The sequence below is a fragment of the Sciurus carolinensis genome, chromosome 13, assembly GCF_902686445.1.
Source record: "Sciurus carolinensis chromosome 13, mSciCar1.2, whole genome shotgun sequence".
NCBI lineage: Eukaryota > Metazoa > Chordata > Mammalia > Rodentia > Sciuridae > Sciurus > Sciurus carolinensis.
The window spans coordinates 63372117-63389357 of NC_062225.1; the positions used below are offsets into that span (position 1 = coordinate 63372117).

General features: G+C 43.7%; 1 protein-coding gene across 1 annotated transcript; it reads left to right on the plus strand.

Annotated features, from left to right (window-relative positions):
• Nucleotides 1-10859: 10859 nt before the first annotated feature.
• LOC124963547 (40S ribosomal protein S17-like) lies at nt 10860-11300 on the plus strand. Its single transcript, XM_047523288.1, has one exon. It carries the CDS (start codon nt 10860-10862, stop codon nt 11265-11267), a length of 408 nt encoding a protein of 135 aa, XP_047379244.1. The 3' UTR covers nt 11268-11300.
• Nucleotides 11301-17241: the final 5941 nt, after the last annotated feature.

The window sequence follows — 17241 nt, forward strand, 5'->3', positions numbered from 1 at the left end:
CAGGCAAAAAGTCTTCTTGGCCTCCTGTGATCTTTTTATTTGATGAGAAGACCTGGGTAAAGAGCCTATAGCATTCTTTCTAGGCCAGCCACAAAATATCTCTTTTGCCTGGGCTCACCTCGGTCCTGCTAACAAGTTCAGGTTCCTTCTCCACCTATGGGGCAGCCTCTGTTATATTTTGACAAGACCAGAGACACTTGTTTGCAAGGGATAGATGAGAAAGAGAGTGGAAGAGGCCGAGAGAATGTTCAGCTCTGGGCCCTTGGCTGGGCATTTGCTGCCTTCTCAGCTGGGGTGGATTAAGGGAGCCTTTAGCTTCCCTGAGTGGTTAAACTGTGCCATGACAGGTGGAACCCCTCCCTAGATAGACACATGATCTGCTAAAATGAAAGGCATCCTGGATCCCAGGCCTGGGAATCAAGAAACAGTGGAAGGAACCAGGGGCGTCTGCTTTAGAATAATGAAGATTTTCAAGGACCAGTCTCTCTTTAAATATTGAGAATGTTTGGGGAAGAGACAATATTTATCCTATGTGGGAGTAAAGAGCAAAATTGAGACTGACATAAGTTGCTGGGAAGCAGGTGTTTGCCTCACTATTAAAACTAGCTCCCTGCTGGCAGGTCACCTTGTGTCTGAGCTCCAGGCCAGGGGGGGACCAGTGCCGAGAGCCCTTAGTCCTGGGAGACTGAATACGGCCGGAAAAGGGGCCCACCCTCTTGCCAATCACGCAACGCACATTCGTGGGGAACCTGGCGCTAAACCGTTGGTAGACCACTGCTTCTGGGTCAGGGATTTGTATGTAGCAGATAATCTATGGAATGTCAGCCCTCCACATGAGAGTTTGTGAATAAGTAAATAAGTAAATAAATAAACAAAACAAATATTAAAACTAGCTCACTGGGGATAGTTTCCAAGGTGTTGCTGAGCCTGTGGTCATGTGCTGGGAAGGATCATTCTAGGTAGAAGGCTGCCCATTTCTACAATCCCTTGCCCTAGGCCTTCTGGGATGGTTCTGTTCTCAATATTTTGTCAGCGGCTGGGTCTATGGACAATTCCATGTCCTAGAAACTCCAGGAGGTTTATGTTCATTCTACACCTCCGAAAGGTCTCTTGTTTTCTACAAGTAGCATTAAAATGTTTGTCTAATAGTATCCTGATTTGTGGCTCATGCAACCAGCTCTGAAGACTGCACATTTTTCAGATGAGAGTAAATTACTTTAGATTACCCATTGAAGTGATGGCAGAATGGGCAGTAGAACTAAGAGCTGACCTCTCCGGATATTATTTGAGACTTTTGAGAATCTGACTCAAATGGGGCTGGTTTTCAGAGATGAGCTAGATACAACACTCAACTCTTGGTTTATAATAAGCTTCCATCTTTCAGCTTTGTCTGCCTCCCTTAGTCCTTCCCCTTACATATCTCCATAGTGCTGACTTGATCTGCTAGTTTGGTTTGCCCTTGATACAGCATGAGCTGAGACTGGATTAGCTGTGGAGGTGAGCTGTTATTATCCTGGAGATGAGCTATCATCTTTGCAAGGACAAACTCCAATGTGATTGAATGTCCCAATGCTAGCCCTATGTGTGAAGAGTTGGCTATTGCCTTAGAGGCTGTAAGTCCTTGAGAGAAAGGAGCAAGGGCTCGTTATTCAGGATCTCTAGGCAGCTAATGCGATGTTTCACCCTGTAGGTATTTGGTAGTTATTTGGTGCGTGCTTTTCTTTTCTCACATAATTCCCAAGGTTCCATAATTCAAGGAACCTGTTTTACCTTGTTGCTCCTCTTCCAAGCTCAGTTCAGAGATAAAGCTTCAGGAGAGGAACGAGTCTTCCCATATATGCCTCTGTTTTAAGCATAACGAGTTGATCTGAGAACCTAGATACCATGGTGATAGAAATAAAGAGCTGGGAGGTGGAACAGAAAGGACAGACCCCAAACACCTGGAGTCTGGAAGCTGTGGTTTTGTGACACTGACATTTATTTTAAGCCAATACTATTATTTATCATGTCCTTGCGCAGCCTCTCTCCCCCTGGGAACATAAATGCTTTCTGCTTCCTTATGCACTTGTACTCTTGGTTTCAAGAGAAGTAGAAAGGTATATGTCACTGTCACTATGATACTGAAGCCAGAATTAAGAACAGGTAGTTAGTGTAGAAATAGGGGCTCGGGTCAAACCCAGGCAATGGAGGCCATAAAGTCATCTGCCTCTGGAAGTTGGAGACTGCCCCTGGAAGAATGGAATGTTAAGGATCTCCGGAGCCCATTGATTACCAAAATTACCTGCCTTTATCAAGGACTGCAAACAAGGAGGGGCTGCTAATTGGTGCCCCCTGGGCGCTTACCTGCCTGAATCCCCCTGGCCCTCCCCCTGCCCATGGTTTCTCAATTAATGCAAAACCAGGCCTAGTCGCATAGGCAGGAAGGAGAGATAAGGGGGGAGAACTGGAGAACAAAAGAGACCCTAACCTATAAAAGATGGAGGGTGCGCTCACTTCTGGGGACTTTAGAACATCAGCCATGGCCCCCTTCTTCCTGCCAGGAGAAGTCTGTATTATTACCTTTAAATAAAACATGCTTAATATGCTTGCCTTGGCGTGCTTCTCTAGTGTTCAATCTTCAACATTAGAAGGAGCAGAACTCGTCACCGGTAAATAGCCTGACGAGTTCTGCTCCTTCTAATGTCGAAGATTGAACACTAGAGGAGCACGCCAAGGCAAGCATATTAAGTGTAAGGAAATCCCACGGAACCACACCAGACACGGGAGATCACATAAGGGAGTTTATTAAGCAAACAGAGTGTCTCCCTGCAGGGTAAGAGAGAAAATGAGAGGAAAAGAAAGAGAAAGGGCGCACGCTAGAGTGGAAAGCCAGGAGGATAGAGAAAGTGAGGAGGACAGACAGAAGGAAGGGAAAAGATGGCGGGGAAGCTACAGTAAGCAGTTGAATTCCGCCGGGCTAACAGGGGACCAATATCAGAGAAGGAGACTTGCAAGCTGACTGATGAACCAATAGCTAGCCAGGATGTTCACAGATTGACAAGTGGTTGGGAGGCGGGGAAATGGCTGCACCTGAAAGGGCCAGGGAGCAGCTTTATACATTACATTAAGCAGATTTTATTTAAAGGTAATAATACAGACTTCTCCCGGCAGGAAGAAGGGGGCCATGGCTGATGTTCTAAAGTCCCCAGAAGGGAGCGCACCCTCCATCTTTTATAGGTTAGGGTCTCTTTTGTTCTCCAGTTCTCTCCCGCTTATCTCTCCTTCCTGCCTAGTGACTAGGCCTGGTTTTACAGTAAGTGGGAAGCCAAGGGCAGCGGGAGGGCCAAGGTGATTCAGGCAGGTAACGGCCCAGGGGGCATTAATTAGCAGCTCCATGCTTGCAGTCCTTGATAAAGGCAGGTAAATTTGGTAATCAATTGGGCTGTGAAGATCTTTGACATTCCATTCTTCCAGGAACAATCTCCCAACTTCCAGAGGCAGATGGCTTCATGGCTTCATTTCCTCGATTTGACCGATCCCCTATTTCTACACTAACTACCTGTCCTTAATTCTGGCTTCAACTACTCCTTTTGTGTGTGCCACCTGATGCTTCAGTGCATGTTCATTCACATTATTTCTCTTATTTGAGCCTATATTAGGGTAGATAGTTTTCATCCATTTTTCTGATGAATTCGAGGTTCAGGGACTAAGTGGCTTTCCAGAGTCATATGGCAAGTCAATGACCAGAGCTAAACTTCTGCTTCCTGTTTCCTTGAGTAGACCTCCCTATGCTGTGACTGGCACTGTGCAGTCATGGGAATTCCAGGGAGGCTGGGCTGATCCCGTGGAGTGCTCAGAATGCCTGGAGAAACAGCTGGCATGTCTGCACAAAGCCCAGGGGATAATAGGGTCAGCTGCAGACGAATTTTACTAATTTTATGTCTGGAGACAAAGGAAAATGCAAACCACAAATGTACTCTTCTTTCTAGACTGACAGCCATTTCAAGTAGTGCCTTGCCAGCACCAGTGAACTTTAGGGCTCTCAGCTTAATGTGCCTGTGCTAACCCAAACACCAGGCTTGAGAATGGCTGCACAGCTGTCTTCATCCTCCTCAAAGCCTCACGGACAGACTGAGCTCAGACCGAGTCAAATGCAATGCAAAATAGAAGTCTGGGCACGTTCCCACCTCATCCCTAGGACCCTCCTTCAGGCACGTCTGATGCAGCTGAATAGTATTACCCACAGGTCCTGCCACTTCTTGACTCTGGACCTTTGCCTCTGCTTTCCCCTCCCCGTCACCTGACCATTAATCTTTACTTGGCCAACTCTGACCTATCCTGTGAGGGCCAGTTCGAATATCCCTACCCCCGCCCCATGACCAAATTTTCCAATTTCCTACTATTGAAAATTGAAAGTGATCTCTCCTCTGATACCTGCCAGTAATACCATTAGTTTCAGTGAGGATTTATAGGTGAGGACCCCTGGTCTCTCAATTCAGAGCGTCATCAGTAAGTCCCCAGAAGTTGGAGCCAGCCAGGCTCCTCTCCCCTTTTAGATGGAGTCAGAACTGGCCCCATGATATCAATCCAAGCCTCTCCCTTCAGTCAGCATCTGGTATAGAGGATTGACAAGGGAGGGGTAGACTTGTGTCCACAGAAGGGAAATTCACTTACCTTCTTGAAGTCAAGGAAAGAGGTGAGGATCTCAGGGAATCTAAGACAAAAACAGAGGTGTTTGCAAGGCGGGAACTGTGCTCCCAAATAGTTGCTTGGCCCTCCCACCTGTTGATCTGCCCCTGGGGTGTGTAGTAGGGAGAAGAGGGCGGGAGGGAGATTATAGGGGAAGGGATATACTACCAGGAGAGAAAGCCCAGAACATGACTTCTGAGAGTTGTGGAAGATGGATCCATGAAACAGTTCCTCATTTCTCCTTCCCCTCGGCTCCCAGCAACAACCATCTTACTTTTTTTTTTTTTTTTTTTTTTTTTGCGGTGCTGGGGATTGAACCCAGGGCCTTGTGCTTTTGAGGCAAATCTGCCAAATGAGCTATCTCCCTCCCCCATTCTACTTTGTTTCTATAAATTTGACTAGTCCAAGTTTCTTCACATAAGGGGAATTACACAGTATTCGCTCTTTAGTGTCTGACTTATTTTGCATAACCCTCAAGGTTCGTCCTTGACATAAAATGTGTTAGAATTTCCTTCTTCAGCCTTAAGCAGAACACTATGCAATAGCATTCGGCTTATCCATTCACCTGTTGATGGACAGCAGGGCTGTGTCAGTCTCTTGGGTATTATGAATAGTGCTGCTATGAACAGGAGTATGCAAATATCTCTTCAAAATCCTCCTTTCAATTCTTTTGGATACATGCCCATAAGTGGAATTGCTGAATCATATGGTCATTTTTTATTTTTTGAGAAATTTCCAAATTTTTGAAATTCCTTCTGGTGATTGAACCCAGGGCCTTGTGCATGCTAGGAAAGTGCTCTGTCACTGAGCCACACTCCAGCCCACATCACTTTTTATAGCAGCTGCATCGTTTTACGTTCCCACTAAAAGTGTACAAGGGTTCTTATTTCTCCACATCCTTGCCAACACTGATTTTTCCCTCCCTCCCTTTCTCTCTCCCTTTCTTTCTCTCTTCTTTCCCTCTCTCCCTTCCTTCCTTCTTTCCTTTCTCTCTCCCGCTCCCCTTCAGTACTAGTTATCCTAATGGGCATGAGGTTATATCTCATTGTGGTTTTAATTTGCATTTCCCTAAAATTAGTGATGTTGAGCATCTTTTCATATGCTTATTAGCCACTTATGCATCTTCTTTGGAGAAATATCTATTCAAGTCCTTTGTCTATTTTTTCATTGAGTTTATTTGCTTTAATTTCTTTGTTGTTGAATTATAGAAGTTCTTTATATTTTACGGATATTAACCCTGTGTTAGGCATAGGATTTGCTGATTTTTTCTCCTGTTTCATACATTATCTTTTCCCTTTGTTGATTGTGTCCTGTGATGAGATTTCTCTCTTTTATTAGTCTGAAGTTTTGGGGGACCAGGATTGTATTTGAGGGGGTTCTGAGAAAATGATTGTAGAATGAAGCAGGGAACGCACTTTGAGGATAATCAGTGTATCAGGATGATCAGCATTATCTGTTTATCATATACACATACCTATAAACACATGCTTGCCACACACACACACATACACACACACACACTTTTTAAAATTGTTGTGGTGGTGGTACTGGGGATTGAACCCAGGGACACTCTACCACTGAGCTACATCCCAGCCCTTTTTATTTTTTTATTTTGAGACAGGGTCTTGCTGACTTGAGGCTGTCCTCAAACTTGTGATCCTTCTGCCTCAGTCTCCCCAGTCGCTGAGATTACAGGCATATGTCACAGTGCCCAGCACAAGCAGTTTGATGAGATAGGGTTTAGGTTTTGATGGGCTAGGCAGACCCCAAGTAGAAATGCAGCCAAGAGGCTTGCTTTGACTCCTTCCTGTCTGCCCTCTCCTTTCAGTTGTTCTCTCTGTGCAGGTGTAGGTCCTCTGTGAGTCTTTCACGCGTGGGCCTTGCATGGGGTACTCTAGTTCAGGTATCAAACACTGCTGGGTGCCAGGCGCTGTGACTGGGGATTAGCTCCACTCCCAACAAGTGCCATCCTGCAGGGGAGGTAAAAATGATGGCGATTTTGGTTTGATGAGTGTGCCCTTGGCAAGTGGTTACCCACAGCAGGTAAAAAGGCAAAGAAGGTTGCCTAGCCTGGCCCAAGGGAGGAAGTGTCTTGAGGCCATTTGGCACCTGGCCTGGTCTCGCTTCAGGACAGCCTGTCCTTCTCACCTTTTCAGACCTCAGTGGTCACCATCGCGCGTCTCCCAGAAGAGGGTGCATCATTGCAGAAAGGGCACAGGAAACCTGGATCAATTGCTTTGTGTTTCCCCATTAACATCTTCATTGTTTGATGGTGCAAAAGTAATTCTGAATGGTTTATCAGAGACTCCCAATAAACTTTATTTCTCTTGGAAAACTAAAAGGAGCAGTATATACAGCTCATAGGTTTATTCTAAAATTAGATGCTAAAAACCAAGAGTTATTTTATTTAATAACATTGTATTTCATATGTGCCTGTCACTGTTCTAAGCACTTTTCATATCTTTAACCTAGACTCACCACAACCCTATGTGGTAGTGTTCTATCATCCTTTTATGTAAAGAGGGAAACTGAGGCACAGGGAAGCTAAGGAACTGGCCCAGGGCCATAGGACAGGAAGTGTTAGAGTTGGAATTAAATCTCTAGAGCCTGTGCTGTTGGCCTCCAGTGGTTCTTTACATGCCAAGGAAGTTGTTCCCCTTCAACCCATTTGATCAATCAGAATATTTGTTATAAAGGTCATTACCTCTAAGCTCCCAATTCTTCACTTGTACTTTCTGGGAAATTCACTATTGACTTTGGTGTGCCATGCAGGGCTTAGTGTCCTAGAGCCCTAGGAACATCTGTTGGGGCTCTTAAAATCATATCTTAGCTTTCGTTGCTAGATGCCTGGGAACCATGGTTAAAGGCTAATTTAAAAATAAATTTTAAAATTGATTAATGAATTCATAATAGACATGAGGGGGAGAAACCTGCATGTGAGTGAGATAAGGTTAAAACAAGATAAAACAAAATGTAATTGTAATACTCAATAAAATAAGCCATAATAATAAAGCATAACCATAATATAAAATAAACTTAAAAAACGTATAACTCACTAAAATCATATTCGAAATTAACAACAATTTCTTGATATCTACTAATACTAGAGTCCAATTTTCTTTGTTATTGAAAAATTCTTTTTATAGTTGCCTTTGGCTGTAGGTCCCTTAAATCTTTCCTAAACCATGAAAAAATCACTTCCTTTTAATTTTTGTATGTTTTGTTGAAGAAGAAACTGGGTCATTTGTCCTGTAGAATAACTAGGAAGACTGATAAAGATGGCTTAAGATTTCTTTGAGTTTCTCTTTGTCCCTAGGCTCTATTGGACTAGGGGTGTTCAGTTTAAATACTATGTTTTAAAGTCACTTGCGATAATTCTTCTCAATGTGATTATGAAATCCATTTGATACAGTGTTAGCTTCCATTTGTCTCAGTTTGATTTTTATTGAAGGGGGTTGCCTCTTCTAAATAAGATTTTGTTTTGCAGTACTCTAAAATATTCAGATGGCTGGAAGTAAAAGCTATCAAACAGATAAGCAGAGAAGTTGAACTTCCATGTCTGTCTCCTCCATTCAGCGGCCATCCTCTTCCTCATCCTAGAGCTAATATTTTTCTTTAAATTAGTTTAGTTTTACCCTCTCTTGTTTATATGTATACGTTCTCATGTTCCTCCTTCCTTTCTAATAAAGAAAGGTGGCATGCTGTACTCTTCTGGCATATTTCTCACTTACCAGCCTACTCTGGGGACCATTTTTATAGCTGCACAGCAATTCATTGTATGTATTCTCCATTATTTGTTCAACCAGCCCCCTACCGGTGGACATTTGTTTCCATTTTCTGCTATTACACATAACGCTGCAGTGAACGACCTTAAGCACCTGACATTTCACAGTTCTCGTAGCTATGTTTGGGTTAGACTCCTAGAATTCTGATTGATGGGTCAAAGGGAAAAGGCACATGTAGTTTTGCTAGACATTACAAAATCCTCCTCCAGGGGCTGGGGTTGTGGCTCAGTGGTAGGGCACTTGCCTAGCATGGATGAGGCACTGGGTTTGATTTTCAGCACCACATTTAAATAAATGAATAAAATTAAGGCCTATCAACATCTAAAAAAGTATTTTTAAAAAATCACCCTCCACAGAGATTGTGCCATTTGGAATGCTCATTGGCAATTTAGAAGAATGACTGTTTCCTGGAGTCTTGCCAATAGAGTATTTTGTCAAGCTTTTGCTTTTCTGCTTACGCGAAAGATAAGAAATAGTTTCTCAGCATACTTTAAATTTGAGATCCCCTAATATGAGTAGTGGTAAATTATTATCATTTTCTTTTTCTGTGAAATGCTTGTTCATATATTTTTCTATTGGGTTATTGCAGCTTTTCTTCTGAGAATTCTTTTTAACCTTTGTGATACAATTTGAAATTATTTCTCCCATATTTTATCTGCCTTTTGATTTTACTTAGGGTGTTTTTATATTACCATGGAGCCCAATTTATTACTATTTTATTACTTTTAATAATTAGGAATGAGTTTGCTTCTCTTAGGTTGTGAAATATTTCACCTTTCTCATTATTTGTATGGTGTCATTTTTACATTTAGATCTTTGATTCATTTGAAATTATCTTGGTGTTTAGTGTGAGGAATGGATCCAATTTTTTCTTTTCCATATGACTACCTGTTAGCACAAAAAGACTGGGCAGGATGCAAACCTCATCTCAGCTCTTTATTCAGGGGGATGAAATGGTACCCGTGGACCCACTCTCCTGGTGGAAAAAGAGCCACTGAACAAAGAAAGGGACTGGGTTTATACAGGTTATTTTGGGGGGTGGTCTAGTGAACACATGTCAGTTTTGCTTAGTCAGGAATGTGGCCCCTTTGGTCAAGGTCTGAGGACAGTGCCTAAGAAGGATTTTGCTTTGGAGGAGATAACGCCTCCTAGAGACTGTTTCTTTTGAGGATGATAAACATCCTCTCTGCCTGCAGCCAGCATCTGGGAAACACTGTCTTGGGAGATGAAGGCTGTCAATGTGTGACCTTCATTTTTACTCCCTTTTCTTTTCTTCTGGCCTCATTATTTTGGAAATTTCTTATTCTCCATATCCATTACTAACCAATTGTGAAGTATGTGAGTTATCTCTCAATAGAGCTTTTATAAAAATATCTTATCTATCTGTCCATCCATCTATCATCTATCCATTTAAAAGTTTGTGTTATGGTTGGGATGTGAGGTGTCCCCCTAAAGCTCACATGAGGGACAATGCAGGAAGGTTCAGAGCAGAAATGATTGGGTGGTAAGAGTCTTAACCCAATCAGTGAATGAATCCCTGGTGGGATTAATTGAAGTGGTAGGGTGTGGCTGGAGGAGATTGGAATTTGGGCGTGACTTTGGGTATATATATTTGTATCTGTTGCCTGAAGAAACTCTTTCTGCTTCCTGAGGGTGTGGGCTGCTTCCCTCTGCCACGCCTCTGCCATGATGTTCTGCCTCACCTCGAGCCCCAAGGAATGAAACCAGCCTTCTGTGGATTAAGACCTCTGAAACTGTGAGCCCTCAAATAAACTTTTCCTCCTTTAAAATTGTTCTGGTCAGATCTTTTCATCACAGCAGCGAAGAAACTGGCTGAAACAGAAATTGGTACTGAGAAGTGGAGTCATTGCTCTGACTAACCTGACCATGTGGTTCAGAAGTTTTTGGAGCTTTCTGGGATTGGTGGGAGGAATTGTGAGATGCTTAGCAGTACAAGCTGGAAATGCTTTAGATTGTTGGAAGCGGAGATTAATGGTCAATTCTGGTGGGAGCTCAGAAGACCAGAATGGCAATGGGACCGTGGTCAGTGAAGACAGGGCTCAAGAGGATTCAGAAAAGGAGGACTCCATTGGAATTTGGAGTAGAGACCATTCATGTTATGTTCTGGCTGAGAAGTTGTCCGAATTTTGCCCGTGTCCTGAGACTTTCTGTGAGACCGATTTTAGAAGCAATGGACTTATTTATCTGGCAGAAGAAATGTCTAGGCAGCATAGCATTCAGGAAGTGGCATGGATATTGCTGGCAGCTTTTAGCCAGGTTTATTGTGATAGTCAGGAGCAAAATGATTTTAAAAAGGTGGACTTGAAAGGCAGGAGTAAAACTAGGGCTAAGGAGGTTGCAGCTGTTAAAGACATTACCGCAGCTCTTTCACCAGGACCCGCCAACATGGGCCGCGTTCGCACCAAAACTGTGAAGAAGGCCGCCGGGGTTATCATCGAGAAGTACTACACACGCCTGGGCGACGACTTCCATACCAACAAGCGCTTGTGCGAGGAGATCGCCATTGTTCCCAGCAAGAAACTCCGCAACAAGATCGCAGGGTATGTCACACATCTGATGAAGGGGATTCAGAGGGGCCCTGTGAGAGGCACCTCCATTAAGCTGCAGGAAGAGGAGAGAGAAAGGAGAGATAATTATGTTCCTGAGGTCTCTGCCTTGGATCAGGAGATCATTGAAGTAGATCCTGACACTAAGGAAATGCTGAAGTTTTTGGACTTTGGCAGTCTCTCCAACTTGCAGGTCACTCAGCCTACTGTGGGGATGAATTTCAAAACGCCACGTGGAGCTGTCTGAATCTTTCTGCTATGCTGTAATATTTTCAATAAACCTGGAACCAAAAAAAAAAAAAAAAAAAAAAAAAAGACATTACTGCCACTAGAGGAATGCTAAAGACTTTACCCAGAGACACTGAGAAAGATGGCTGGAGGGCTGGAGGGCATCTCAGGAGCTGGCAAGACCACACCCATCTTCTTGCACGAGGGGGTCTAGGAAGTTTTTTCAACGTGCTCAGTCACCCAGACCCTCCAAGGCTATAGCAGTAAGGGTTCCTGGAGGCTTGGCTACTATTCGAGATGGCAGCAGACCTTGGTTTGAATCACCACGTGGGGCTGGTTCTGCAGGAATGCAGGATGCTGGAGTTAAGGGATCATGGAGGTTTCCACCAAGATTTCCAATGAAGGCCTGGGAGGCCAGGCAAAGTGCAGCAGGGTCGGAGTCCCTGCGGGCACCTCCTGAGAAGTCAAAGTGTGGAGAGGTGAGGAGGAAGTCGAAGCTGCCGTGGAAACCCCCCAAATTAAGAAATGCCAGTAAGGTGGGACATCATCCTAGGAAAGCCGCAGGAAAGGAGCAGAGGCAAGTCAACAGAAAGGCCACTTGGGCTGCGAGGAACAAGGCCACAGGGACGGAGCTACGCATGCCATTTGGAGAGAGTAAGTGCAAAAGGACGGGAAGCAGACCTCAACCGATTCAGAGAAGCCTTTCTTCCTTCGAGGACTTGAGCACCCTTGGGGCCAATTTTCCAAATGGGAAAATAGCCCTCAGAGGGGATTTTTGGTTTTATAGGGTGCAATGATATAATCGTTGGAAGCTGTGTACCTGCAGTTTTGACCATCAGGGGCTAGTAATACAGGTTAAAATTTTAATTTTAGGAGGGTTCATTTAGGAGGGAGGTTGTAAAAAAGCCGAAACCCACTGGGGAGATAAGAGTCTGGATCCTGAGGGATAAGTACTCAAATCTTGCCCATTGTCATTTAGGACTAATTCACCATGGGGAAGGTCAAGGTTTAAGACCCAGCATTGGGTGTTGCCACTTTCCCCCAGGGCCCATTGTTATCAGGAAAGAATGCTCGGAGAGGTTTGCAGTTTGGCCAATTTCTCCCTCCTTCCAAGCCTCACCATCCCTCCCTTTTTCTTGGGGAGCTGTCTTTTTTTTTTTTTTTTTTTTTTTTTTATTGTAAACAAACGGGATACATGTTGTTTCTCTATTTGTACATGGAGTAAAGACATACCATTTGTGTAATCATAAATTTTTTTTTTTTTTTTGGGAGCTGTCTTACAGAACATTATTTTCCATAACCCTTCAGAGAGAAAATCAAGATGCCATGTGCTGCAGGTATGGAACACGGAGCTACACGTCTTGTTTGCCCAGCTGGATTTCGGTCTTGCTTTGGTCCCATCCCTTCTTTCTATGCCCCTATTTTTGTAAATGGAAATGTTTACTCAGTAACTTTATATGTTGGATATTTGTAAATTGCTTTTAATTTTGTAGGAGCTCACAATGTGAGACTGCCTTGAGTCTCAAAGACTTCGGACTTGAACTTTGAGCAATCTCAGAACTGTTGAGACTATGGGAACTCATGGACTAAATGTATTTGCATTGTCGGTTGTGAGCTTTTGGGAGACAGGGGCAGAATGTTATGGTTTGGATGTGAGGTGTGCCCCAAAAGCTCACATGAGAGACAATGCAGGGAGGTTCAGAGCAGAAATGACTAGGTGGTAAGAGTCTTAACCCAATCAGTGAATGAATCCCTGGTGGGATTAATTGAAATGGTAGGGTGTGGCTGGAGGAGATTGGAATTTGGGCATGACTTTGGGTATATATATTTGTATCTGTTGAGAGGAGAGTCTCTGCTTCCTGAGGGTGTGGGCTGCTTCCCTCTGCCACACCTCTGCCATGATATTCAGCCTCACTTCCAGCCCCAAGGAGTGGAGCCAGCCTTCTGTGGACTAAGACCTGAAACCGTAAGCCCTCAAATAAACTTTTTCTCCTTTAAAATTGTTCTGGTCAGATCTTTTCATCACAGCAGCGAAAAAGCTGGCTAAAACAGTTTGGAAAAATATATCCTAAATTTTAAACAGTGGTTAACTCTGGATGGTGAAATTATGAATTCTTTCTAGGTTATCCCCCCGCCCCCATATAAGCAGATGTACCCTGTGAAGGCTGGGACATTTTTTTTTTTTCAGAGAGCATGTAATGCAGATAAAATGAAATCCCATTGAAGACTTTTTAAAAGAAGTCTGTCCATCATTCATACTTAGGAACTCAAACAGTATTTGAGAATCTGCTGTGTTCCCTGAATTGTGTTGTGTGTTGGAAGGAAAACACACACACACACACACACACACACACACACACACACACAAGCACATTCATCTGGACAGACATCTAAAAGGTCAACCTACTAACCTTGAGGGACATGGAGGTTAAGGAGAAAGTTAAGAAGGGTGCAGACCAGGAGGGGAAAATTCACAGAAAGGAGATATCTCTGTGAGCTAGTGACCTGAGAGGCTTCAGGGGGAATGTGTCTTCCAGTTAGTTCTTGAAGTATGACTAGGATTCATTTATTTATTAAATTTTTAATGGTACAATATACGTACTAGTGGGATGCATTATTCCATATTTGTACATGTACATAACATAATTTGGTCAATTTCATTCCCTGGTACCTCGCCTTTCCCTCCCCCGGGTCCCCTTCCTCTACTGGTCTCCTTTCTAATTTCATAAGATCATTTCCTCCACAATTTTTTTCTTTTTTTAATCTCTAGTTTCCATATGTGAGAGAAAGTACATGACTTGACTTTCTGAGTCTGGCTTATTTTGTTAAACATAATGCTCTCAAGTTCTACCCATTTTCCTACATATGACATAATTTGTTCTTTGTTATGACTGAATAAAACTGTTGTATATATACTACATTTTCTTCACCCATTCATCGATTGATGGACACCTAGGCTGATTCCATAACTTAGCTATTGTGAATTGTGCTGGGATAAACGTAGATATTTATGTATCTCTAAAGTATACTGACTTTAGTTCTTTTGGATAAATACTAAGGAATGGTATAACTGGGTCTTATGGTGATTCCATTTCCAGTCTTTGGAGGAACCTTCATACTGATATCCCTAGTAGCTGTAGTAATTTACAACCCCATCAACATTATGTAAGTGTTCCTTTTTCTTCATAATCTTGCCAACATTTGTTGTTATCATCTGAAATTCTTGATGACTGCCATTCTGGCTGGAGTGAGATGAAACTGGAATAGTTTTGGTTTGCATTTCTCTGATTGCTAAAGATTTGGAACATTTTAAAAACATTTGTTCACCCTTTGTATTTCTTCTTTTAAGAAATGTCTGTTTAGTTCATTTGCCCACTTAATGATTGGATTTTGGTGCGGGAATTTATGTGTTAAGTTTTTTAAAGTTCTTTATAGATTGTGGATATTAATCCTGTTGGAAGAGTAGCTGGCAAAGGTTTGGATGAATAGGATTTAGGATGACAGTAGGAAATAGAGGTGTAGTGAAGGGGGACTAGGAAGCCCCGAGGGAGTTTGGGGGACAAGGTAGGCAAGGCCAGTCAAAGGGGAGATGCCTTGGACAACTGGCCCTGTTCACCAAGGCTGGAGAGCAAAGATTTCTGTTCGAATTAGGTGGCGAGGCTCTGTTAAGTGGCTAGGGGCAGGAAACTTCTCTGATTCTGAGGACCTGGTTCACACAAGGACCTTACCCAGGGAGCTCAATTCTGGGGGTGAACTGCTCAAGGATGCTGCAGTTGCAGATGCTGAAGTCTGTAAGCATAGACACGGTCAAGGTTTAGATTTGATCTTACTCTTAATCATTCCATTCTTGACTGATGCTCACGGTCTGAGGCCGGGGGACTCTACAACAGGACACAGTCCTCCACAGAAGGGAACACACAGCTGCCCGATACCTCCAGGCAGAAGGAACCCAACTGCGCTTGGATGGGCTGCTTAGAGTCAGGTACAAATCTTCCCCCTCCAAAACAGCCACCTGACCACCTGTTGCACACTTGAGCCTCCTTTTTTTTGAGTGCTAGAGTACAAGTAAAAAAGAAAAGAAAAAAAGAGTCTTCTAATTTTCAGTTGTTTATTTTGTGGTGCTGGGGTTTGAACCCAGAACCTTACACATACTAAGCAAATACTTTACCAGTGAGCTATACCTCCAACCCTCAGTTACTCTTTATGTGTGAGTATTGATGGGGGGTGAGAGACTTTGAGATTCTCCCTTTTTAGGGACTCCCTGCCACAGCCATGCCTTTTCCTCTGGGCTGCCCCTGATTGCAAAGGGTCCCTCTGCATTTTGTGTTCTGCCACTCCTGGGCAGGGTGACACTACTCCATGATCCCCCAACGGGATTTCTTTAACTTTTGGGATAATCTGTGCCTGTTTTTAACAGCTCCCACTGTGTCTAACCTAAAACTGTCATGATGTAGAATTAGTGCCTGAATATTGCCCTTTCCCCACCTAATTACTGACTCTTCTGTTTTCCCTTAGTGGGTTACGTGGTGGGTGAACAGAGCGAGGACTCTCAAGTCAATTGGAACCCTGGCTCTGTCACTACTGGCTGGGTGATCTTGGGCAAGGGACTTAGTTCTGAGCCTATATTTACATCATTAGCCACTTACAGTGAAGATGAAACAACACAGGCAAAGGACTTGGCTTGTGGTCAAAATACTGCAAAAATCAGTTCCTTTGATATGTTCCAGAGCCTGTATTGATGCAGGCCTCACTCTTCTGTGTTTGAGCCTCCTCACCATACCTATCACTTTAATTGTCACCACCCCCCCTTTGTGTGTGTGTGTGTGTGTAATTGGGAATTGAACCCAGGGCTACTTTACCACTGAGCTACATCCCCAGACCTTCTTATTTTTTATTTTGAGACAGGGTCTCGCTCATTTGCCCAGGTTAGCTTCAAACTTACAATCCTTCTGCCTCAGCCTCCAGAGTAGCTGGGACTACAGGCATGCACCCCCCCACCAGGCTTGGTCCCCCTCTTGGAGTGCATCATTGTCGGGGCACTGAATTCACCTAGAGGACACTTGAGTTTGCACAATGGAAATATTCTTTTCCATCAAGGTGTCTGTTCCAAGAACTGACTACTTCTAGGCTCAAGGTGGCTGCTCCGGGGACAGACTATCCCCTAGACACTGCCTGCAGAACAGGAATGGACAGATGCAGTGATGTTTACAATCTTGTCCTCAGTTACCTGACACCAGACTCCAAGGGAATTTGCAGAAGGCATCTCAAATTTCAAGGGACATATTTCCATCTGAGGTCGAGCTGTCTTCTCCTTTTACAGACCTGCACCACATCCTCCCAGAAATAAGTGACACAGCTTCCTTGTGGAATGTCCTACACAGAAAGCACATCTTCCTGGGACAGGAAGAGAACTGGGACAGCACATAAGGGAGAGGTGAGGCTCTTGTGAATTAAACAGGGCACATGTGGCTGGTCAGGAGCCAAGTCATTACTGACTCTCATCTGCTGATTTCCCTTTGGAACCTTCAGGAGCTATTTTTCTCTCACCTTTAGTCCTCTGCAGTGCATCAAGATGGCGGTCCACAAAGATGGGTATGCTGATATCCCCTTAACCTTATTGCAGGGTCTCCCGCCTTCCATTGTTGTTCTGCAGCCACCCTCAGACCCAGATCTTCAGCTACCTCTCCATCTCCTGTTCCCCTGGGGCTGATTTTAGCCATTGCCCTACCTCTAGTACTTCTTTGTACCTCCCTCTCGGCACTGAAGTGTCAACAAACTAATTTAATAATTAATGTTGCCAGGCTAAATGAGAAGACCACAGAGTATTCCAGTTGAGTTCCCTATGTAGCTCTAGACACATCATCCCTGACTTTGCATTGTGATATTGGAAGTTTCTCCTAAAAGGGGAAACAGTTTTGATTCAATGGATCATTCAAATGCCATGAATTAAAAACAGATGTGATGGGCTCAGCAGTAGAGCGCTTGCCTAGTAT

What these genes read in the sequence shown, in the direction of transcription:
- LOC124963547 (XM_047523288.1), top strand. Translation starts at nt 10,860, where the DNA reads ATGGGCCGCGTTCGCACCAAAACTGTGAAGAAGGCCGCCGGGGTTATC.